Here is a 26,045-nt window from a genome sequence, read left to right on the forward strand (position 1 = left end):
GTTCCGCAACGCCGTTCTCCTCGGCGTGCAGGCCGGAAGCCGGAAGGGGCGTCATAGTCGGTCACGAGTTCACTGTTGGTAGGCTGCGGCCAAGCTTCTGCCTGCGCAGGCGCTCTGAAGCTTCTCGCTGTATCGCAGCCATCTTGGTGTAGGGCAATAGGTGCACAGCAATCCCCACTGCACTTCTAGCAATCTGGTCATCTTCGGCTATTGCGGAACCGCAGTCTGCCAGTTAACCTCTCCATGTCCACCACGGTCCCCACCATATGGCGGTTGCCCCGGGTAACAAGGATGCACAGTACAGTAAACCGGGGAAGTGACCTCATAGCCCTCATATGAATAGATAAGTAGTACCGACCTTGTATTCTCGCCATTACCGGCTGTTGCGTGTAGAAAAACTATAGCTGTCTCCTTACTTGTTATAGACTGAGCAACCCTTGTCCACCGTCCTGTAAAGCAAACACACACAATAATATTAAAATTATGGTTACACATAACTGAAAAAACATATACAAAATTACTAATACATACTTTTTCTCATCCCACCTATACAGAGTGATGCAATGGATCTCATGCATTGCAAATATCATGTATTATTTTGAAATCCACGTTCAAGCCATATGGCCTGAGTGAATTCAGCTCAAAGATCCACCATAGTTCTCTCTTTTTTAATTATGCTGTACGGTTGCCACCTCATTTTAGTTTAGTTACCTGATCAAGTAACATGAATTTTAACTCGCTCTCCTTGTGTCCTGCATCTATGAAATGTTTAGGTACTGGTAAATCGGTGCGGCCCTTCCGAATAGTGTACATGTGCTGGTTTATCCTGGTTTTAGCATCCCAGGTGGTCTCCCCTACATAAAGTAGTTGGCAGGGGCACCACAGCACATAAATTACGTGGTCCAACGTACATGTTAGATAACTTTTGATAGTATATCTCTTGTCAGTCGCTGGGTGTATAAATTCCCTGCCCTTCTGCATGTAGGAACAATTCACGCAGGAGCGGCAGGGAAAAGAGCCCTTGCTAATACCAGATATAGAGGTTTGGTGAGGTTTATCCAAAGCTACGTCCGTCTTAACCAGTTTGTCCCTAAGGTTGCCACCCCTTCTGTAGGACATAAAGGGGGGCACTCGAACTCAGGGATGCCCTTATGTCCTTCTCTGAGTATGTGCCAATGTCTCCTCATGATGTTTTTAATTTTCTGTGATGCCTCTGAGTACGTAGAGACAAAGGCTACGCGTTGGCTGAGGTTGGTCTCGCGGCCTCTCAGCAGCTCCTGTCTGTCCATACCCACTACTTTTCTCCTACAGTCGCCCACTAGTCTTCTAGGATACCCTCTGCGTATGAAGTTTTTTGTCATGGTGTCTAATGCCCGATCGACATGTTGCTGTGTATTAATGATACGTTTCGCCCTGATCATTTGGCTGGTCGGTAGCTAGCGTACCATATTCCTTGGGTGATTGCTGTCAAACCTGAGTGTCGATTTACGGTCCGTCGGTTTTATAAAGATGTCAGTGTCTAAGTGATGTCCTGAGATGGTACCTTGAGTGTCCAGAAAGTTGACTGTAGTAGAAGAGAAGGTCAGGGTAAAATTTATGCTGTCCACCATAGAATTCAAAAATTCTTGAAAGACATGTAGTTGAGTCCATAACAAGAAAACATCATCTATGTAACGCCACCACCTCAGCACATGGCTGAAGTGGTGGCATGCATAGATGATGTTTTCCTCTATGTGTGCCATGTAGATGTTCGCGTATGTTGGCGCCACATTGGTCCCCATAGCTGTACCTGTGCGTTGTATGCAATGGATGTCGTTAAACATGAACTGTTTTTTGTCAATGCAATGTACAAAAGTTCAGTAAGGAGTGTCTTCCTCTCAGGTGAAAAATCCTCTGCAATAATGGAGGACACAGCCTGTACACCTCCATTGTGGGGTATGGAGGTGTACAGGCTGACAACATCGAAGGAAGCCAATATGGCTCCCTCCGGCACATGAATTCCACTCAATTTGTTGAGAAAGTTGCCTGTATCCCTTATGTATAACTTAGCTGATGTGGCATAGGGTCTGAGAATCCTATCCAAAAATATAGATATATGACTAGTCACAGACCCTTGTCCGGAGACTATTGGTCTCCCGGGGGGGGGGGGGGGGGGGTCAATCAATGCCTTATGTATTTTAGGTAACACATAAATCATAGGTCTGACAGGGTGAATAATGTAGAGATAGTTGTACAAAGGTTCATCAAGAAGATCCTGTCCCTTAGCCTCCAGCAATACTCTTTTAATGTACGCCCCTGTATTTCCCATTTGGGATCATAAGTAAACCCACTGTAAGTGTGTGTATGTGTATATATATATATATATATATATATATGTGTATATATATATATATATATATATATATATATATATATATTAATATTATTAAATATTAAACGTTTTTTCCCTGGAATACCCGTTTTAACAACTTCATCTTTCGAGAGCACAGTGTGTCAAACCTTGAAAGTAAATCTACACGGTCAACATTTCAGAAGACAATTCCATATTTTCAGTGTGTGAGTGGGATGGAGGTAGGTGTCCTCTGGAATGTAACCCTGGTGTATTCATCATGGAAGGATTGGATTGTTTACTTTTCTAGACCAGAGATTAATTCCATTAGCATTCTACGAATGTATATCTCTATGAGCAATGTGTAATATTATTATCATACTACTTATCTCTCAGAGACACATTGATGCAAAGCTCAAAATTATAGTTTAAGATGTCATCTGAAAAATCTTAAGTAAAACAATCTTTGAATTATGGATGTGCTCCATTTTATAGTGTTTAGGTATTTGGGCTTGCATCTAAAGGAGAGTAAGGAGATGGTGTTAAAGGGGTACTCCACTGGCCAGTGTTTGGAACATTTAGTTCCGAACGCTGTGTGTGCGCTGTGGGGGTTGGGCCACGCCCCCTCAATGCAAGTCTATGGGAGGGGGCATGGTTGCCACGCCCCCTCCCATAGACTTGCATTGAGGGGGCGTGGCCCAACCCCCACAGCGCACACACAGCGTTCGGAACTAAATGTTCCAAACACTGGCCAGTGGAGTACTCCTTATGCTATGGGGTAATGGGGTAACGGGAGATTTAAAGCAAAACAGTCATCACTTTCATGCTGCCTGAACTACAAGTCATCGGGATGGTCCCCAGCAGCTAATTGATAGATCTTTCCCTGTATGAGATCTATTAAGGCCAGCAGGTTGGAGAGAAGTCACCAGAGACTGCTCCAAAAACTCTTGGTCCAGGCAGCATGAACGTAATGATAGATTCTCTTTACTTTAATAAAGAAAAATGCACATTGGAAAACTAGATGTTCTCTCTGTCTCTCAATGTTTACTTGACATTTGCATTGAACATGAATATGCTCTATAGTTCCTTGACTGTAGTAATCTTCATTGGGATGCGCCTTCATCTACCATATCTCCAGTTCTTGCCTTAGTTTAGATTAGCGTTTCTCAAGCGTGTTCCTCAGGTCCCCCCCAACAGGTCATGTTTTCTGGATTTCCTTAGTCTTTCACAGGTGATATAATTATGGTCAGTGAATCGAGCATCACCACAAAACTAAGGAAATCCTGAAAACATGACCTGTTGGGGGTACTTGAGGACCGTGCTTGAGAAACACTAGACTAGACGGACCATCTGGTCTTTTCCAGCCATTATCATTCTGATCAACTATTAACCTGAATGTTTTCATGTGACAAATCTGTTTGTGAGATCTAAGCAGAATTAAATAGGGCATCACATCTCATCTAAAAACGTAACTAGGTTGATACACGAACAACGATTGAACCATCAATCATCTGCTAAAGGAACCTTTCGAAAATGCAGCCATACGTGTTCTAGTCCATATTGGCCTTTCCAGTCAGTACAAGACATGATCAGTAATCAATATCTGGCAAAAGATGAACATTCTGAGAGGAACATGTCACAATAGATTATTTGTGACCAACCACTATTGTAGACCATGTTCAAACACTGCCAAACCCACACAACGATGGCCTATCATTGGTTGGCTCCAATATACGTGTGTGAGTTCTGAATTAGGCAAGAGAAGAAAGCTGTTGCCGGACACCTTAGGTGATGACGTATCTCCCTGAGAATTAAAACTCAACATGACCGGTTCCTCTCTTTCCGGCATCGGTTAGTGGGGCAAGACTGCTCCACAAATTCTTTTATTTCCTTTTCTACATTCGGTATCTTGGTTCTAAGCATTTGGGAGCCCTGTAAGAATAATTCCTTACCCATCTGCCTTACGTTGTCTATGACCAGAATTAAAGGGGCTTAAAGGGGTACTCTGCTGAAAACATCTTATCCCCTATCCAAAGGATACAGGATAAGATGTCTAATTGGGGGGGGGTCCCGACGCTGGGGACCCACGCGATCTCCAGGCCGCTAGCAGCGGTGTCTGGAGCACTGAAGCTTGGATCTTCTGTGTTAGTGATGTCCCGCCACCCCCCTCCATTCAGGTCTATGGGAGGGGGCATGACGGGTAATACACAGCCGTCACGCCTCCTCACATAAATGGAAGGGGCGTGGCGGTCCTGTTCGCCAGTCATCGGGCATGAAGCGAAGTTCGATCAGTGCACCAAATGACGGGTGCCGCAGCGGAGATCACAGGGATCCCCAACGGCAGGACCCCGGTGATTGGACATCTTATTCCCTAGCCTTTGGATAGGTGACGACATGTTTTCAGTGGAATACCCCTTTAAAACACTACCAGGTGGAGAGGGAAATGTATGACTTTACACTCATTAAATAAACATTCAATAGTAAATCAATTCAGAATTATTAATCTCTTTTAGAAACCAAGAAATATTAATGGACATGATCTGTATATATAGCTATTTAGACTTTATCCTCTGTACAAAAAGTTATATAAAAATACACAAAATACATATAATAATTTGCAACAACATTTTGGTGGTACGGTCTTGCATTTCAAGCCACATCCCAGAAGTCTCCAACCTTGTCCTTGAGTCCCACCAACAGTCCAGGATTAGAATTTTCCCTGGTTCTATCACAATGGAGTAACTGAAAACCTCAGAATGTTGGTGGTCCTTGAAGACTGGGGTAGGGACCACTGTGCTAAGGTGTGCCCATGATCTTGGTCTAGATCAATTATCTCAAATTATGGCCCTTCAGATATTGCAAAACTTCAACTCCCAGCATGCCCGGACAGCCAACGGCTGTCCGGGCATGCTGGGAGTTAACGTTTTGCAACATCTGGGGGGGGGGGCACAGTTTGAGACCATTGGTCTCAAGCGTCTTATTGATATTATATAGTGGTGGGACAAGTTCTAGTTTCTGCTATACAATGTTGGTAGGAATCTATAAATGCTGTGTATAGCCATAGACTCATGTAATGACGCTTCATGCTGGCTTCTCAAGAAGCGCTACTCCTGTATTTATTAAATATGGTAATATTCCATAATGGATGGATAACCTTAAGCTGCAGATGTGTTTTTCATTAGGAGATAATTACTACTTTGTTATATAAGGTCGCTAATAGTGAAAGGAATACAATGCATTCACTTATAGGGAATATATCAGCAGTTTTGATCGCTCAAGTTTCCATATAAAGAACAGAGATGAGCTAAAACAGAAGAGTCAGGTCTTGCTGTTTGGATCCCTCAAAACTGTTTAAAGGGATTATCCACCATAAGGTGATTTTGGTGCTTACCTGCTAGACAGTAATGGACTTGGAAAGCATATGTGCTTGTCTTGGGGCTAAATATCTCTGTTGTGAGCCCACTATAATAAATATATATATTTTTTTTGTTAAAAGGCTATTTCCTGTTGGAGTTCCTTCACTCCAACTAAAAGTCCCAGGATCCCTTGTTTGTAAGTGCAAGTTCACTTTTCTCCCTCCCGCACAACAGTCACCCGCCCGTTGAAGCACACCTGAGACACAATTCCCTGCAGCCCTGTGGAGAATGATCATCCACCCCCCCCCCAACCCATCGGTCGTTCCACCCATTGAAGAACAGACAGGCTTCCTATCGACACCTGACTAGTGATATAATGTCTCGGGCTGCACTGCAATCTGGGAAAACCTGAGATGACACTCATTTTGTTTGCTGTTAATAATGAACATTCGAGCAAAGATCACATGAGAATTGTGAGACCATCATGAAACACAGGTGCAGATACAATATAATGCATTACACTAACTAACACTATCAGATGCAATATAATGAACTACAGCCCCTGTAGCATAGTCAAATAAAAAATCTGGAATACCCCTTTTAAGGTTCCATGTAAAGAACAGGTAGAAAATTGGAATTGAAAAGTCAGGTGGTTCAGGTTATATATCCAAAAATATTTTGTAATGCCAGGGCCCCACTATCTCAAGTCCCCTATATCCTTGTAGTCTACTACTCACATATACACATTTATATTATCTGGTTTCCGCTCCCTTCACTCCACAGAAACGGCCCTAACCAAAGTCACTAACGATTTTCTGACGGCCAAATCAAATGGCAATTTCTCTTTACTGATTCTCTTGGACCTGTCTGCAGCTTTTGACACTGTGGATCACCAACTCCTCAGTAGTCTCCGCTCCATCGGTCTCAAGGACTCTGCTCTCGCCTGGTTTTCCTCCTATCTCTCTGGCCGCTCCTTTAGTGTGTCGTTTTCTGGCTCTACTTCTTCTCCTCTTCCCCTTGCTGTCAGGGTTCCCCAGGGATCGGTCCTGGGTCCTCTACTCTTTTCACTCTACACATCCCCCATTGTAAAAACAATCAGTAGATTTGGTTTACAGTACCACCTCTATGCTGATGACACCCAACTCTATACCTCCTCCGCCAACATCACCCCTGCACTCCTACAGAATATCAGTGACTGTCTCTCTGCTATCTCTGACATCATGTCCTCTTTATATCTGAAACTAAATCTTTCGAAAACAGAACTTCTTGTTTTTTCTCCATCAACTGATACTGTACCTAACCCTGATATTTCCATCTTTGTATGTGGCACTACCATAACTCCCGGGCAGCAGGCTCGCTGTCTTGGAGTTATACTTGACTCTGATCTGTCTTTCACTCCCCATATTCAGTCCCTTTCATGTTCTTGTTACCTGCATCTCAAAAACATTTCCAGAATCTGCCCGTTTCTCACTACTGAAACTGCTAAAACTCTCATTATTGCTTTGATTCACTCCTGCCTCGACTACTGTAACTCTTTACTAATAGGCCTTCCTTTCTCCAAACTCTCTCCCCTCCAGTCCATCCTTAATACCGCAGCCAGACTCATCTTCCTCTCCAGCCGCTACACCGATGCCTCCTCCCTGTGCTAGTCACTACACTGGTTACCAGTTCAGTCCAGAATACAGTACAAAATCCTCAGTCTCACACACAAAGCTCACCACAATGCTGCAACCCCCTACATCTCCTCTCTCATCTCCGTCTACCATCCTACACGTTCTCTCCGATCTGCTAATGATCTAACACTAACATCTTCTATAATCCGAACTTCTCACTCCCGTCTCCAAGACTTGACTCGTGCTGCACCGGCTCTCTGGAATGCTATCCCTCAATCCCTCAGACTCAACAACAATATCCATAGTTTCAAGCGTGGCCTAAAAACACATCTCTTCAGACAGGCCTATAACGTTCTCTAATTGGCCCCAACACATCCCCAACACATCCCCAACACATCCCCAACATATCCCCAACATATCCTCAATATATCCCCACACCTCTTGTTTGAATAGTTATTGTGTAATATTATGTCTGATACTTGTGTTTGTTTGTACCCCATAATTGTAAGCGCTGCGGAATCTGTAGGCGCTAGATAAATAAATAAAATAAAATAAATAAATATTTCACCCACACCACCAAATGAGTCCTTAAGAACCAGTACATTTTCCTTCAATGTTTCTTTTTGTGCATGCAGTTCTCTGCTTGTATAAACCCGGTGTAGCTTTTAGGGGTCTGCACTCACTGGATTCTTGGACGATCCATCAGATTGAGCACACCTATTACCTTTTACTTAATATATATATATATATAATCTCAGTGGTCTCCAAACTTTGGATTTCCAGCTGTCCTGGCATGCATGGAGTTTTAGGCTTTCAATAGCTTGAGATCCACAATTTGAAGACCACTGATGTACATGGTGAAATAAGAAGATACTAGATTTATGTGGATAGAACATTAATCCAGGGATTTATTCTGATGCCATATTTGGAGTCGGGAAGGAATTTTTCTGTCAAGGGGCAATTGGCATCAGCCTCATAGGGGTTTTGGCTTCCTCTGGATCAACGCATTAGGTCTTTAGGTTAAACTCGATCGACTCCTGTGTTTTTTGTTTTTGTTTTTTTTCAACCTTATGAACTATGTAACAGTTTATGTAAACTTCCCTGCAGTTGGGGGACCAAAGTGAGACTTTTAATTCTCCAAAATAGCTGATTGTGGACATTGATATATGCTGATGTCCTTCATAGCCAAATGTATATGTTCTACTAATAAAGTAGAAGAATTAAAGGGCGATTCTGGGCAAAAACATCTTATCCCCTATCGAAAGGACCCTCCGCGATCTCCCTGCAGCAGCCCGCATTCTATGCGTAGCTGCGTCTGAAGTTTCGGAAACCTCAGTGCTTCCGAGACGGGGACGTGACATGACGCCACTCCCCCTCCATTCATGTCTATGGGGAGGGGGCATTGCGGCCGTTACGCCCCCTCCCATAGAAATTAATGGAGGGGGCATGGCGTGATGTCACGTCTCCATCTCGGAAGCCTCAAGGTTTCCGAAGCTTCAGATGCAGCTACGCATAGAATGCGGGCTGCTGCAGGGAGATCTAGGGGGGAACCCAGCGGCAGGCCCCCCCACGATCAGACATCTTATCCCCTATCCTTTCAATAGGGGATAAGATGTTTTTGCCCGGAATACCCCTTTAAATGTGTGCCGAATGCCCCTGATGCTACTGAACAACCAGGAGAAACACTACTCAATGTTTTCCCCTTTAGTCATTAGAGTTGAGGTAACAAAACCTATTGGCTGTAATACAATGACATCACAACTCTAACAAAGTCTCTGCTCAGTACGGCCCTGGTGTTTATTCTTGTTGTGCATTTTAATATATGGACTCTATCAACAGGCAACACAACAAACATTAATGACATGTCAAATAGGTATGGATATGCCCCCCACAGGTCTAGAGATCAGGGCTTGCTTGTTTCCATAGTAAAGAGGCCTCCTCACCATGAATGGGGGCCTGACTGCTACTTAAAGGGGTACTCAGCCCCTAGACATCTTATCCCCTATTTAAAGGTGTGATGCGGGGCAGAGTTGCGCCCTGCTCGTGACAACACGGCTATGCCCCCTCAATGAAAGTCTATGTGAGGGGGCGTGACGACTATAACGCCCCCACCCATAGACTTGCATTGAGGGAACGTGGCCGTGACATCACAAGCCTTCGGCGCTGCACTCGACGGTCTAATCGAACACTGGGTGCAGCAGGGAGGTCCTTTGGATAGGGGATAAGATGTCTAGGGGCAGAGTACTCCTTTAAAGAGGACACAAAATTGCACCTCTTCAGTCAGCACACAAGGAGAAAGGCAAAAAAAACCTCCATCAGGCACTACGTGTGCCGTTATCCTCAGCATGAAAGATACAAGTCACATAAAGCCCCTCACCCTCATGTTGTATCTGTAATGTATTGAAAAGTAGGAACATGTCCTCCACTTGCCGGGAACAGCAACAAGGTTTCGGTGTGAAGAACAGAAGCTAAAGGAAACGGTAGATAGGAGTGAGATATGCTGACCAGACAGGGTACAGCATCGGTGGGATCTTTATTGAATATATAGTTAAAAAAAAGTGTTGGCAACGATGGACCCCGATGGCTCCTCAGATCAATATTTAATCTGAGGAAGCACTGAGGTCCAAGAGTGAGTGTACATACCACAGTGGCAGACCATACAGCTGCTTAGGGCCTTGGGAAAGAGGGGACCCTGTCCTTGGTACCAAACCCTTTTCCATTGGCAAGAAACTGTGCGGGACTCCCCTCTTCAGAGGACTGCATTGTCAGCAAAATTTATCGGGGGGGGGTCTGGGGTGTTAATTGACCAATGTGTCATAGAAAGCAGAGGGGAAATAAACACTAGACCTTTCTGTCCTTGTGGTGGGGATCAAATTTCAAAATAGGAGGCCCATTTCAATCATTTCTACAGTGCCCCTTTTCTTCTATGAGCTATCTGGGTCTACCGATGAAAAACACATTTTCACTGTATCATCGGACACCATTGATGCTATAAATTGACTTGTCTATGATTCTGCCATGTTAATCTTACACTGTTGTAGGAAGCTGTGCTATCCTATATTCTATAGCTACCTCGTAAGTCGGTGACGTTCAACCAGTCAATTACACCTGTATGATATAAAGTTTTGTGATGGCTAAAACTCTAATTGCTAAAAGCCACAAATATTGTGGATCAGTCCAGAAAACTTGGGGTTATGTTCATGTGTTCACACGGGACATTTCTGGGCATTTCTACTATTAATAATTAATAATAATAATAAAAATAATATTATTATTAGTAGTAGTAGTATTATGATTAGCATTAGTATTATTACTATTATTAGCATTAGTATTATCGTATTATTAATAATAATAAAATAATTAATAATATATAATTATTTTATTGCTTTTTATTTATTATTAATATAATAATAATAATAATTCCCTTCCTTTCTCCTACGTTGTATATTGCATAAAACTGCACAATATGCTAATTTGTATAACAGGTAAAGCAAAACGTGCCAAATACTAAATCTCGCTGACAACAAAACATTAAACCACTTGATGAGATCTTAAAGAATTTTCTTTTTTTTTAAACCAGGAAGCATTTTACGTAATTTCATGCTGCCAGAGAGAGCAATTATCTTTACCCCTCCTAACACTAGATCATGTAGCTGGATCAACACCAGAAACCATTTCACAACTGAATGTGTAACAACTATGTAATTTACTGAGAACATATGTACAAGAAAAAGGATGGGAAAAAAAAAATTCAGAATTTTTATTCCAGCTGACAGCTTTATATTTATGAACCCGGCCTATGGACTTGTTAAATACGATGTAAAGTCAATGTGCCATAATACCCCGCTTTCACGTAAACAATTGGCAAAATAGGAAATGTGTTTATTCCAATATTTTTTTGATATATGTGATATATATATGTATATGTGTTTATTCCAATATACATTATATATATATATATATATATATATATATATATATATATATATATATATATATATATATATATATATATATATATATATTTTTTTTTACATTTTGGTACTGACTTCTACTATGTTTGGGGATTTCACTGCTCTCAATGAAACTTGATCTATGATCAGAAAGTCTCATTTGAAACTGAATTGGCAAAATATCTACAATATGCTTGTCCTGGGATAGAGACCAATTAGATGAACAAATCTATCCATAATGAATCCAGAATAAATTCCCCCAAAAATTGTATTCGTCTGAAATAGTTTTGATTCATCTTGGACAAACTGTCCAGACTTAGGGTATTAGAGCAGGGACTCCTGTCAAAGGTGGTAGTCCCTGCTCCTGTACACTGTGCATCCCAGAGGTAAAAGGTGATGCTGTATGCAACATATACAATATGGACAACAGCTTAGTATACTGTACAGAGCAAGGACCAAGAAGTCTCTGCTCCTGCATGCTAAACCAATGGCTCAGTGCGCCTCACAGGGTAATCGTGGCACCTTCAAATAGAAGGCCAAATTCACCCTGGCGGCTATTTTGAAAGACTCATACAAATTGTAGGATATTTGCTGATCTCTAGTACTGAATACTGGCCAAAACTTTCACTTTGGGGTTCACGTGTGTTTAGCATGGGTGGCCGCTCTAAGGAGAAGACCCTCAGCTCAGGATTTGAAACCATGACCATTGACCCACACCCACCCACTCATGGGGGAGGTGCCCTTCTTCCCTATGATTACTGATGACCCAATGAGTAATTCTTAAGAACGTCTTCTCTTCTTTTTAGGGGGTTCATGTGATAAAACAATGTGTTAATCTTGTCTTTCCTAGGATCAGCGAGTGTCCTTTACTTAGTGCTGCCAAAGACAATGATATTGGGGCTCTGAGAAAAGTGCTGGAGTGCGCATCGACTGACCTGCATGCGAGAGGTAGGTGGGTAGAGATGTTTGAGTGTGGCCAAAAGGAAGGTTTATAGAACACCTAGGGCAGTGGCGGAAAGTACCGTTGACAGTCGTCAATAATTGTAAGCTTCGGAGGCTAATACTCATATATAACGTTCTCTTTCTGTGTTTACCAGGAGCAGTGGGAGAGACCGTACTTCATGTAGCTGTAATGTATGATAACCTGGAGGCTACACAAATAATTCTAGAGGCGGCACCTGACCTCATCAACCAACCTTTCACTTCTGCCCTGTATGAAGGTCAGATATTATACTGTGTGAGGGTGATATCTCAGGACTTGGTAGTTGATCAATACAATGAACTGAGGTTGAGGGATCTCCATGCCATTTTTGTCAGCCTTTGGAATTTCAGAGGGGTACTCCGCCCCTAGACATCTTATCCCCTTTCCAAAGGATAGGGGATAAGATGTCTGATCGTGGGGGGTCCCGCAGCTGGGGACCCCCAAGTTCTCCCTGCTGCACCTGGCGTTTGTTTAGATCGTCAGGTGCAGCGCCGGAGTCATGGCCAAGATATCACGATTGGGGCGTGACCGTGATGTCACGAGCCTCCACCCTGCATCGCCAGTCATCCGGCACGGAGCAAAGTTCGTGCACCGGATGTCTGGGGTGCCGCAGCCGAGATTGCGGGGGTCCCAAGCGGCAGGACCCTGTGATCAGACATTTTCTCCCCTATCCTTTGGATAGGGGATAAGATGTTTAGGGGCAGAGTACCCCTTTAAGGGTATGGGATAAACTGTAAGTACATTATTATTGGCTTTATTATTTATTGTGTCCTTAACCCTAGTGGGATGAATAAAGCTGCCCTGGTGTGCAAACCTCCCCACACAGTTCCCCATTTCTCAGCTTTTTTTTCCTAAAACTTACATAGGAGGTTGGACGTGTGTCAAATAGCAGATCAGGGAGGAAGGGGCGACTCCTCCACATGCACGAAGGGTGCCAGCTGTTACTTGCAGCTTACACCTGCCACTGGTGGCTGCAATTGGAGATAACATCAAAACCTGGTCATTTAACTCGTTTACTACCCAAGCCGCTAAGGGCATTTGGCGCAGGCTCCTGACTCAAACCTGTGCCATACCAAATGGCCCATAGTTGATTTTAGTAGCTGCGGGCAACCGCCAATTGCTGGCATGAGGTGATCACCACGGGCAGGTATTAACCATTAAACAATTACTCTGTAGATGTAAGACAAGGAAGTATTGGGGGTCAGACTATGTAGATAGAAAGCTTTTTTGAAGTTATCAGAATTTTATCATGAATGGGGTTATCTACGATCAGAGAAATAAAGCTGCTTTCTTCCATAAATAGTGCCACGCCTGTCCTCAGGCTGTGTGTGGTATTGCAGCTCAGTTCCATTAGAAATGTACAGAGCCAAGTTGTAATAAAACACACAACCTGAAAACATCAGTGGTGCTGTTTTTGGAGGAAATCAACACTGTTTTTCTGGATACACCCTTTAACTTCATGGTTATGTAGCGATCAGGAGCAATTTTGGAATTTGGGGCTATAGCCCCTGAAAAAAAAATTGTTCAGCATAACATTTTTGAATGTTTTTACATTCCTAGTATTAACAGAAGACTGACATAAAAACATTAAAAGGGGTACTCCAGTGCTCCAGCTTTCTGAACATTTTGTTCAGGCTTTTCTGAGCCAGAGGCCGTGATTGTGAAGTCATGGCCATGCCCCTCGTGATGTCAAGACATGCCCACTCCATTCATGTCTATGGGAGGGGGCATGTCTGCCGACACGCCCCCTCCCATAGACATGAATGGAGGGGGTGTGGCATGATGTCGCGAGTGGCGTGGCCACGATGTCATGACCACTACCGAACCCGGTGTTTATATAGAAAGCCGAGTGCTGCAGAAGATCACGGAAGACCCCCGTGATCAGGCATCTTATCCCTTATCCTTTGAATAGGAGATAAGATGTCTAGCAGCAGAGTACTCCTTTAAGTCCTAAAAATCAGAACATCTATTACATTGATGCTTGTACGGGTTCTTCAATTTTACCTTCTTTCTCATTTTACTCTTATAGGACAGACCGCCTTACATATCGCGGTTGTCAATCAAAACTTGAGTTTGGTGAAACTGCTGGTTCAAAAAGGAGCTGATGTCTGTTCTCCACGAGCCATTGGAAGTTTCTTCTCTTACAACCCAGAGAACCTGTTTTACTTTGGTAAGTGCAACTGTTGGCACCACCCTTTTTTATTTATTTATTCTTTTTTTCCTTATTACAGCCCCTACCTAAAAATCTCTTATTTTATCTTTACAAACTGGGTCAGATTACCTTTCCATGAATATTCTTTTCTTCTTGCTTATAGGTGAACACATTTTGTCTTTTGCTGCTTGCACTGGCAATGAGGAAATTGTCCGTCTGCTTATTGAGAGTGGTGCCTGCCTCCGGTGTCAGGATTCCTATGGTGAGAACTAATTTTAGGAATTCTTCCCGATAATGCATTGTTCGGCATCAGGAGAAAACTATTTGTAGCTATTGTGGGATAAAATGGTTTCCACACCAAGGAAACATAGCTAAATTATTGTAAATGCGGCCAAACCCCAACTGGGGAGGGGGCTCTGCCTATGATTGCTCTGGTCTGCCTAAAAAAGTTTTCCAGGGGACTTAAGAATGATAGGTTTAGGTCACCTTGGACTATATCCATCTTTTCCAGGAGTCTGGAGCTTTTTGAAAACTTAATTAATTTAAGCAGACCAAAGCAATGGACAGCCAAGGTGTAAGGTTCACTTTCACCTAAACTTACTGTAAATTTGCTAAACGCTACAGTGTATCTTTGATGCCCAATGTGTCCTCTTCACCTTCCCTTTAGTATTTGGGTATATCTGGACCAGTTCCAGCATAAGTCTCCAGCCTGCTGGAGCATCATCTTATGGTGGTTTATATGACCCACGGTAATTGATTGACATAAGGTTGTTTTTTGGTGGCCTCATTACTTTTTTGCATATGGTTTTGGTGATTTTTGTGGTTTAAATAAAGGTTAACTTTTAGTGTTTAGTCTGTGATTTACTCATTTTATTATATCTTCATCATAAAATTTTGACCAAATTATGGACTTTAATTCTGGTATTTATTTCAAAGGAAACACAATACTCCATATCCTGGCCCTCCAACCCAACCAGACCTTTTCCTGCAAGATGTTTGATCTCATCCTTTCCTACGATGAAGAAGGCAACAATGAAGAGGATCTTCAAATGATCCCAAATTACATGGGCCTTACTGCCTTCAAACTGTCTGCCTCCGAAGGAAATATTGTTGTAGGTGTAACTTTTTGAATGAAGAAATACTGTCTTAGAGTAAAATCTGTCCAATGACTTATGTATACTGTACGCCTTTTGGGCATAGATGGACAGCCTCCATATGCTGCTGGACATAGTCAGGCTGAATGCGTTTCGAGAAGAGTATTTTATTACCAAAAAGTAAAGTAAAAACATTCAAGAAATAAAATGAATATAGAAGTACAATAGTAGCCTTAAGTAAAACTATGGGAACCCAATTATAGTAGACAAGTAATGTAGAATATGTTGAGTCCCGTTGTGCTTGGATACATATTGGGCACCATCTACAATTTTGCTTGCACAGTCCAAGACATGTTTCCTACCTCGATAGTCCTGGTGTACATGGAGTCTATACAGTACAGCTGGTTTATTATAGCTAAAAATCTTCAAAAATCCATTAGTTCAGATGACTGTAGAAAACACAACAGTACTGTAAGCTGTGCTGGTTTGGTCCTCATACTCCAAAAAAATAAAATAATATTATATATATTCAAATAGTAGCAGCATTTGGCACAATATGAATTGTAAATCTACTGATAGTACTTATGGCATAAGGACACTAAACAAAGTTCCCTTGCCAGCTGTGGTGCTCCATTCTGGGAAATCAATCCATGCGTAAACCAGCCAAAGAGTGTGTATGAATGGCACTCACCAATCATGGATCAGAAAGAATACGGTTATTGGATATTGGTGTAACACAGTAAACGGGTTACGTGGGAGAGCAGGATGATGCCAGTCACTGGCGGCGTCCTGCTCTTCCATGTAATCCATTTGTAGCGTTGCACCAATATCCCATAAAAGTATTCTTCCTTCTCCAAGATTGGTGAGTGCCATTCATACAAACTCTGTCTGGAGTCCTAAAAAAACACTGTGTGCTATGAATGCACACCAGTCCTTAATTCACCATAGGTCTCCAGTAGAGTCCCTCATTGTGGGGTATTGGGTGATCCCGTGTGGAGTTATGTCCAAATATTGCTGCCTAAAAAAACTGAAAGAGTCATGCCTTTGTTCCTTAATTAATTGTCCAGGGCACCCAACAAGAGAAAAAGGGTGTCAGGGTGTTTCTTAACTAAATTAGTCAATTGGGCAGTATATCACATTGTATACTGTAAAGCAGTGGTCTCAAACTGTGGCCCCCTAGATGTTGCAAAACTTCAACTCCTAGCATGCCTGGCTGTGCTGTCTGGGCATGCTGGGAGTTAATGTTTTGCCACATCTAGGGGGCCACAGTTTGAGACCACTGCTGTAGATCATGGCCCTGCATGAATGTTCTAAGGGACCCTCTTAACCCGTTAAGGAGGCAGGGCATATTGGTACCTGTATGCCCTGGTCCCGTTGCTACTGTCTGACACACGCTCACGAGCTGATGTCCCCAGCAAGGCTCTGCAGGATGGAGCATCAGAGCACCGATAACACTGATCAATGCTGTTCTATAGAGCAGCATTGATCAGTGTATACAATCTAAAGATTACATGGCATAGCCCCCTTTGGGAACTTAAAAATAGAATTATTATTATTTATATTTATTTGTTTTTTCTTTTTGAGTTTAAAGGGGTTATCCAGGAATAGAGCTACAAAAGCACACCCAACCTGGAGACAAACAAGGAATGGTTTTGAAAGAAATTAGCTCTGTTTTTCCATTCCTGGATAATTCCTTTAAATCGTTTTATGATGAAACGGGGAAAAAAAGGAAGCTCCCTTGTACTTGCCTAAAATTCTTATATGGTTTTTAGTCGTCTAACTCAGCTTGTTATTGTTCTTGACTCCATAGATGTTCCAGCATATCCTAAATAAACGGAAACAGGTCCAGTGGAGTTTTGGCCCAGTGAGTTCCATTTTGTATGATCTTTCGGGTATAGACTCTTGGGGAGAGGATCAGTCAGTGCTGGAACTTGTGGTGTCCTCCAGAAAAAGAGCGGTAAGTATATACATTGATCTAACATGTCAGTGTTCCTGACTCGATGGGTGTATTCTCTAACGTCCTCTTTCCACCCAACATATCTTGCAGGCCCGGAATATTCTTGATCTTACACCCGTGAAAGAACTTGTCAGTCTGAAGTGGAGGAGCTGTGGTCGACCATACTTCTGGTTTTTGGCGGCAGTCTATGTCTTTTATATGATTGGCGTGACTGTGTGTTGCATATACAGACCCCTTAAGGAAATTCCGGACAGGTCTAATGATTCTCGAGATGCAACCGTTTTAATGGAAAGACCTCTGAATGTAGGTGTACAAATAGAAACTAGAGGGGGGCAAGGTTTTTTTTTTTTTTTTTTTTGGGGGGGGGGAGGGGTCGGTGCGGGGGATTTACTTTTATATCTCTTATATTTATGGTTGTTCTCTTTATTGGACCCTAACAGGAAGCATATACTACTTATCATGATGACCTACGCCTTGTAGGGGAGCTTATAAGTGTTTTGGGGGCAATTGTCATACTACTGCTTTTGGTAAGTAATATTTAAAGTGTATAGGATTTGCCCTTTTTTGTGATTACTTCTAACTTTAAATATAAAAAAGTATTCTATGTTTTAGATTCCTGACCTGCTTAGAGTTGGAGCCACAAGATATTTTGGGCAGACAGTCCTCGGAGGTCCATTTCATATAATCATGTAAGTGCATTATGCTTGTATAGTTAGTCTCAATTTTGCCAAAATTTGACATGTCATGATTTGAGGACATAAAAAGCTTAGAAATGTGGGATTTTTGTGCCGAACATTGGTATAACTTGAAACTTCTCTTTGTAGAATTGGTTTTGCCTGCATGGTGATGGCAGTTTTGGTCATGAGGTTGACCAACAGTGAAGGAGAAGAGGTTCCTATGTCAGTAGCTTTGGTCCTCGGCTGGTGCTACATCATGTATTTTACTCGTGGCTTCCAGATGCTTGGACCCTTTACCATCATGATACAAAAGGTATGTTTAATATTGTAAAGATGTCACATTACAATTTTTTTCTCAAATTACAAATGTGGCAAATGTGTTGCTATATATTAAAGCTTAGGACTCGTTTACATTGTCATCGTGCAACGTTATACAGAGCTCCGTTGGCAAGTCCGTCAGAATGATGGAAGTATAGCGGAGAAAAAAAATAGTGTATGCACTATTCGGTAAATTATTGGATCCCCGACAGACCCCATTCAAGTCAATGGGACCTGTCAGGAACTCTGTGGTGATCCAGTGTGCTCCGATCTATTTTTGAGGCCTTTCAGAGCAAAAAAAAAAAAAGCTTAATGGGCTCTTAACAGGACTTAGTACAATGGCAATGTGAACTTAGCCTTGGCAGAGATGAGAAAAACTGAAAAAAATTACAGAAACAATATTTTCAGCAGATAAGATAATGAAGCCTAAAATTAGGATATTTTTTTTCACAATTTCTTTTTTCTAAGGCATAATAAAAGTGTTGTTTTCTCAGAGTAGCATTCAATGCACAGAACTCTTCTGATGGTTTCTTTAAAAACCTCAGGTCAAGTTTGTAAAGTTCTCAGGCAATGTTCTTTTGACTATGAAGTAAACTTGACTCCAGGGCCAAGACAATTGTTTAACTTATGCAGGGCCGGCTCAACCTATAGCCAAATTGGGCTGCTGCCTAGAGCTCCCTCTTGATGGGGGCGCCATTCTGCCCTCTGCAAGTAAGTTATTTCTTCAGGTCCTGACAGCCGCAAAACTGTCACCCCAGTAGTAAGGTGATAACATACGGAGGGGGATAACATATGGAGGGGGTTTGTTACAGAGTGTCACCCCAGTAGTAAGATTACATGAGGAGGGGGTTTGTTACAGTGTGTCACCCCAGTAGTAAGATTACATGAGGAGGGGGTTTGTTACAGTGTGTCACCCCAGTAGCCAGGAGATAACATGAGGAGGGGGTTTGTCACAGGATATCATCATAGAAGTAAGGAGATTACAAGAGGAGGAGGTGTATTATAATGTGTCACCCCCATAGTAAGATGATTACATGAGGAGGAAGTTTGTTACAGTGTGTCACCCCAGTGGTAAGATGGGAAGTATCAATGGGAGGAGTCAAGGGGGCGGCGAAATTAGCTTTTTGCCTAGGGTGAAAAAAATCATAGCACCAGCCCTGACCTTATGCTTAGATGGTTAAATATCTTCTTACATAGGGTGAATATCTTCTCATACTGAATCCCGATCTTCTTTTTTTTTTTCAGATGATATTTGGAGACCTGTTGCGGTTTTGCTGGCTAATGGCTGTGGTTATTCTTGGGTTTGGTGCAGGTGAGATTCCAGTTTTATATGGCACTTTATGCACTTTTTTGTGGGTCGCACTCGAATCAAGTACCATAATACAAATAAAACCTTTCTAAAAGACACCCATTTTAAGAAGTCCAAAAAGTAACAATGTGGTTAGGCACGGCTTGCCCCTCTAATGTATCCACGTTGGTGAATCTGTTACAGATGTGACCTCTGCTCATTCCCTAGGGGGTGCATATCCCGAAAACAACATACAGTTTATGAATGATTCAGAAGTAGAGAAATATAGCATTAACCCCTTTTTAGCTCTGTATGCTCCACAGGAAGTTATGTAGTTCTTTCCAGTCTGACCACAGTGCTCTCTGTTGACACCTCTGTCCATGTCAGGGACTATCAGATGGGGATTTGCTCCTACTCTGGACAGTTTCTGGAATGGACAGAGGTGTCAGCAGAGAGCACTGTGGTCAGACTGGAAAGAACTACACAACTTCCTCTGGAGCATACAGCAGCTGAGAAGAACTGGAACAATTAAGATGTTTTAATAGAAATAATTTACAAATCTGTTTAACTTTCTGGAGCCGGTTGATATGAATTTTTTTTTTCCCACCTGAGTACCCCTTTTAAGTGTGACATTGGCATCAAATGCCCAGAGAGAACATGTGCAAGCCAAACCTTCTAATTTCATTTTATTGTTGCACTTGTATAAATTGTGGTTCCTAATGCTATTAATGGACATCCAATAGTAGGACTGTATTATCATCACCTTATTAATTTCTTCCACAGCATTCTTTGTGATCTTTCAAACCCAAGACTCCGAAGACCTGGGACACTTCATGACTTACCCCATGTCCCTGTTCAGCACGTTTGAGCTTTTCCTTACAATCATTGATGGTCCAGCAAACTACTCCGTAGACTTACCATTCATGTTTAGCTTGATGTATTCGGCCTTTGCTATCGTGGCTGCACTTCTAATGTTGAACCTTCTTATTGCCATGATGGGGGACACTCATTGGCGTGTAGCTCATGAAGGAGATGAATTATGGAGAGCTCAGGTAGGTTGAGATGCTTGGGTGTTATGTTGTGGTAGCAAGTCCAGATTCCCTGGATCCATCTGTATGGGAGATCATTTAGACATCATTTCTAGCCTTGGAACTTCGCTATTTATACCACAAGTAGATAATATGTAATGGTAGAATTGACAGAGATGGTCTTTTCAAATGCTGTTGCTTTTTTCTTCAGGAACACACTTTACATCAAGTAACAAATATGAAGGTAATAACTTCTAACACATTTCACGCAGAATGAGTGTTAGCCAGTTAGCACTGGATACAAACACATAAAAATACTATGAAACCACATCCCACTTCCATGGTTGGATTTCCTAATTACAATCAGATTGAGAACAGATGGAAAGAGACTGGTCCTTTTTTAACCCTTGTATGGTCAATACCCAGATTTTATAAACAACCTTTACCAAAACCTTCTAACTGTTACACCTTAGTAGAATTCTAAAGATAGGGCAAAGGAGATATACCACTGGAGTACAGTATTGAAGATACAAACTTTATCAAAGTGACATAGAAAAACCCACACTGAACACTCTCACTAATAAATTCAATATGTAGTAATCAAATCTAACCTTTGCTTCACACCAAACGGTTGCCTTGTAGTTAGTACAATTATCCAGTAGGTTTCTCGATTGTATAACCGTTTCCTAAGATCTCCTCCTCTAGCTCCAATTTTGTACTTTTTCTATTTCCATTACTCTCAATGAACTAGCATCGCCTGCATGTACACTCCTAAAATTTTGTGACAAGGTAGACACATAGTATTATAGCATAGTATTTTAATGTGTTTATATCCAGTTCTAATTATTCTATGACTAAGCTCATCCTGTGTGAAACTTGTTAGAAGTTCTTACCTTCAGGTTTGTTCCTTGATGTAAAGTGTGTTTAAAAACACCATCTCTTGTGGCTGCATGATTTGGATTGCCGGGGATGAGACCGGCTGTACCCATGCATGAGCTAAACTCTTGGGAAGGGGTGAGCTGTAACACTGTTGGACATTATTGACCATTTTGAGTCATCAATGTGTGTTCCCTTTGAGCTCCTACAGATCTGTAATATGACAATAGGAGATTACAGTGTAAGAGTTGTACCTGACACCCATCAGTATATAGGACCATTCTGTACCTTCATAGATAGTTATAGTTGTATATGCATATTCTAGTGGTACACATCATGTCATTGTCTACTGTTCTATAGTAAGAAAATGTAGACCATGCTGGGGGGGGGGGGGGATTTATAATTGGCTTTAGAGCAGTTTGTAGGTGTATATTGGTCACTATTCAGGCGCACTGTTGTGTGCATTGTACAGGATTTTCATTTGGTCCTTTGCAGTGGTAATGAATTTACCAGCTGCAACTTTTTAAAAAATGTTGCAAATTTTTGTGCAAACACCTCCAAAAAAAATCACAAATCTACACCAGCCCAGGCATGGCTTAGATTTTTGGTGTGTATGTAAAAAAGTGTCAAAAATTTTTGCAATGAGTAAACCAAAGAAAAATTGACAGGAAATGTTTACATGCACAAAATTTATCAAGTGCCCTGTGACCATTTAATAAATTTGATAATGCATCTACAAATTAGCTGTATGCAAAATAAACATGTACAAAAATGGTTCACCTACATATATCCCCTCCCCCTGTGTTCTCCTATACAGTGTCAGTCATGTGCAAAAGTATAGGTTGAAACTCATTGTCTAGAGGGCTCCTCAGCTGCCAAAAGCCTTTTCCATTAGCCTATGTTTACACAGCACAATTTCTGCTAGGAATTTCGCATTTAAATCTGCACGTAATGTCTGCACTAATTTCAAGCCAATACATTTCAGTGGGATTCCGCAGTCCCTTTCACACTGCTGAATATTTGCATCGGTCTTTCCGCGGTTAAAATTCTGCGCTCCACACAAATATAAGTCATGTCTTTTTTTTTTTTTTCATATTTTTTGAGGAATTTGGCTGCGGAATCCAATTGAAGTCAATGGGGCTTGAATTTCTGCACAAAATGCTGAATTGGTGCAGAAATCATGCAAAATGAATGGGGAATTTAACATTCGCTTTAAAAAAAAGTTCACCTTTATAACTGTGCTGTGAAATCATGCGGATAGCATCCCAAAAGCATCCGGCTGGACAGATGCGGAATTGAAGCCAAATGAATGCGAATACGGAATTCAGGAAAAAATCCTACCGTGTGAACATAGCCTTACTGGTGACTTCCTATGAAGCAGACGTCTTTGGGGGTCCCCTTAGGTACAAGGGTATGGGTACCACTTTTACCTCTTCACCTCCTACAGAATAAAGAGAGAATTTGTCGTATACAGATACATTGGACACATAGAAGCTATAATTATCGTTCCCATATCTGAAATAAATTAGATTGTTATTATGTAGACGGTTATTATGCCCAGCTTAATGGAAACATGTAATCAAGTGTGATGACATATCTCCGCAGCATTGGTGAAATGCGATACGTCCTCTGCAAGAGGTCAGATAAGGATGGAAAAATATTAGTCAAAGACCGAAATATTTCTAGATCAAATTCTCATTGAGGGTCCTGCTCAATCACAGCACAATAAGGTACATCAGTCGAGGAAGCTGTGCTATAAATATTTCTTTGGAGCTCCTGATTCTACTGTTAAAAAGGCAAACAGATTTAGACCTACAAAGACCTACTATCCAAAGGCTAGTGGATAAGATGTCTGATCGCGGGGGTCCATTCCCGCTGCCACTCGCCCCTAGTCTGCTGTGACCTCTATAAAAAAAAGGGGGGGGGGAGCTCAATGCAAATATAGTAGTAAGAAAGCCTAAACCAAGGATACTGAGTTGCACCTACCCTTGTGCCAAAAGCTGGAGGCTCCAAATTAAATGCCCACTGTAACAGTTTGTGCGCGTATTAGCGCAGATGCAAGAAGAACAATAATCCTCTATCTCGGACAACACGGAGACCGGGTAAATGAGGAACAAAGTTAGAAGATCAGGCACTTAGTGCCTCTTACCGTCTCCTGGCGGAGGACGATTGCCGGCATACGGCAGTGTTTGCAGATGTATTCACAAATACATACACGTACCACAAAAACATCTGCAAACGCCGTATGCCGGCAATCGTACTCCACCCTTATATCTAGCAGGACTGCATCTTTTTCTGTTTTGCTGTGACCCCTGCCTGAGGAATTTAGAACTCTGCCATTCCTCTGTGCATGTCCTGGCACTTCTCCGACCTACTTAGTATGAGGGGAGTACAATACACTCCACTATGCTTAAAACAGTATTTGTCTACAACACCAGCCGGTGTGAACTTTTGGCTGGTCTTTCACAGTATCTAGGCCCTTAAGACTTTAACATTTCAACAAAATGGTACACCACTTAGATGTATGTATGTGGTATGCACTTATGAGGGGAGAAAAATGTGCTACAGTACGCTTAAAAAAGTATTTGTGCACAACATCAGCAGTACACACCAGTGCTGCAGTACACATTTGCTGTGTACTACACCCAAAATTGTATTTTCTCTCTCAATTTCACTCCCTTCCCTATCAGTGCTTCTAGGCTGAATATGGGCTTGAGGTGTATCGCTGCTGTAAAAAAGCTTTTCTGTGCAACACACATTGCTCTCTGTCCTTCTCTTTCTGCAATAAAACACTGATGTGACTGTCCACCAGATGGCTGCCGATTATATAGGGCTGTGACATCACAGGGGTGACTGGCTGCTGATAGGTTGCATGTGATTCAGGGTCATCCTGCCAGCCCTTGGTCCCAACTTTCCAGGATTCCTTGCCCCATGTCCTCACATATGGATCCGCCATTTTAGATGCCGTGGAGTCGGGACCGCACTAAATGGAGTTTAATGAAGCGATTTGCGCAATCGAATCATTGTGATATTCACATTCGTTACAAATCACATTTTTCCTAAAATTCTTAACTAATTCAGATTCGTCAGATTCGATTCGCTCATCGCTAACCTCCACCACTGTTCCCAAGCTGATTTCCCCCCCCCCAATTCTGCCTCCACTGGCTGCTACAGTGTTATATAAGCAGCAGACATCAGATGAGGCTGCTGGTTGGCTGCAGTGATCACGTGACATCCACTGCTCATGTAACACCGGACCACTGACCGAAGGCAGAACAGGGGATCAGTGTGGGTACAGAGGGAGAGGTAAGTAAAACAGCTTATTAAAAGGACACTAATGATCGAGACATGATGAGATGAGGGAGACACTTGACTGTGAAATGGAGAGATGAGGGGACACTAATGACTGTGACACAGGGAGAGATGAGGGAGCACTAATTACTGTGAAAGAGGGGGGGGGCACTAATGACTGACACAGGGAGAGATGAGGAAGCACTAATGACTGTAAGATGGGGAGTTGAGTTGGACACTGGGGATATGAGGGAGACACTAATGACTGTTACATGGGGAGATGAGAGGGACACCAATGACTGACACAGGGGAAGATGAGGGGACACTAATGTTGCATGACCTGTGGCTTTGGGGCTCTTAACTTTTTTTTCTGGCTCCTAGATTCATATCCAATTTGTCAAGCCTTGGGGTATTTTTATGCTCGGTATTTCAATTATGTCAATTAAGTCCCTGATAAACCCCATTATCACAATGGGGGGGGGGGATTAATGCATACAGGAACTTGACTTGAGCAGCCAATGGGGTGCATATGTGAATCATCTGATCTAATTTTCTGCACACCTTTGTGATTTGGTTATCATGTGTCATTTGGGCATTTTGTGGTATAGTTATGGTTCATTTAGCAAACAAAGCTGCTATCACTTGAAAACCTAACTTTTATTAAATACAATTAAAAATAAACATGTCTTAGACTATGTTCATATTCACAAAGGTTTTCTTGGACTTCTTGAACCAAGGAGAACTCTAGGTCTTTAATACAAGGCTTCTTTTACATTTTAATAACTTTTTAATATTTATATTTTTTATTTTTACAGGTTGTAGCCACAACTATAATGCTTGAACGAAAGATGCCCAAGGCTCTCTGGCCACGTCTGGGCATCTGCGGCAAGGAATTTGGTTTAGGAGATTCTTGGTATCTCCGGTAAGTGACTTTCATGCAATCATTCATCTTTTCCTTCTGTTATGATGGCAGAGCATATTGCTTGTAGTCTTCCAATGGGTTTGGAAGACTACTATAGGCCAAAGACTTCCATATGACTGTTAACTTTTTATGTCTCGATGGGGTGTGTGAGTTGAAACCCTCCAAAAGGTTCCCATCTCAATGGCAGGAAGCAGCATCTTCATTATTGG

The 26,045-nt window shown here is 42.1% G+C and overlaps 1 protein-coding gene and 1 long non-coding RNA gene across 2 annotated transcripts in view; one reads left to right on the forward strand and one right to left on the reverse strand.

Annotated features, from left to right (window-relative positions):
• The window catches only part of LOC130282027 (uncharacterized), a 168,691-nt gene that overhangs the window by 98,937 nt on the left and 43,709 nt on the right, over positions 1 to 26,045 (reverse strand). The window contains exons 2-4 of the long non-coding RNA XR_008846216.1: positions 22,965 to 23,064; positions 20,638 to 20,830; positions 359 to 449 (exon numbers count right to left, since the gene is read on the reverse strand). This is a non-coding gene — a long non-coding RNA (uncharacterized LOC130282027). The remainder of the gene's footprint in view (positions 1 to 358; positions 450 to 20,637; positions 20,831 to 22,964; positions 23,065 to 26,045) is intronic.
• The window catches only part of LOC130282026 (transient receptor potential cation channel subfamily V member 6-like), a 61,640-nt gene that overhangs the window by 32,514 nt on the left and 3,081 nt on the right, over positions 1 to 26,045 (forward strand). The window contains exons 2-14 of the mRNA XM_056529862.1: positions 12,102 to 12,199; positions 12,349 to 12,471; positions 14,263 to 14,403; positions 14,549 to 14,647; positions 15,322 to 15,497; positions 17,290 to 17,436; positions 17,527 to 17,739; positions 17,877 to 17,963; positions 18,049 to 18,125; positions 18,261 to 18,426; positions 19,677 to 19,743; positions 20,503 to 20,771; positions 25,730 to 25,836. Coding sequence (XP_056385837.1) covers positions 12,102 to 12,199; positions 12,349 to 12,471; positions 14,263 to 14,403; positions 14,549 to 14,647; positions 15,322 to 15,497; positions 17,290 to 17,436; positions 17,527 to 17,739; positions 17,877 to 17,963; positions 18,049 to 18,125; positions 18,261 to 18,426; positions 19,677 to 19,743; positions 20,503 to 20,771; positions 25,730 to 25,836 — 1,770 coding nt within the window. The remainder of the gene's footprint in view (positions 1 to 12,101; positions 12,200 to 12,348; positions 12,472 to 14,262; positions 14,404 to 14,548; positions 14,648 to 15,321; positions 15,498 to 17,289; positions 17,437 to 17,526; positions 17,740 to 17,876; positions 17,964 to 18,048; positions 18,126 to 18,260; positions 18,427 to 19,676; positions 19,744 to 20,502; positions 20,772 to 25,729; positions 25,837 to 26,045) is intronic.

This window comes from Hyla sarda, chromosome 7 (genome assembly GCF_029499605.1).
Source record: "Hyla sarda isolate aHylSar1 chromosome 7, aHylSar1.hap1, whole genome shotgun sequence".
Lineage (NCBI taxonomy): Eukaryota > Metazoa > Chordata > Amphibia > Anura > Hylidae > Hyla > Hyla sarda.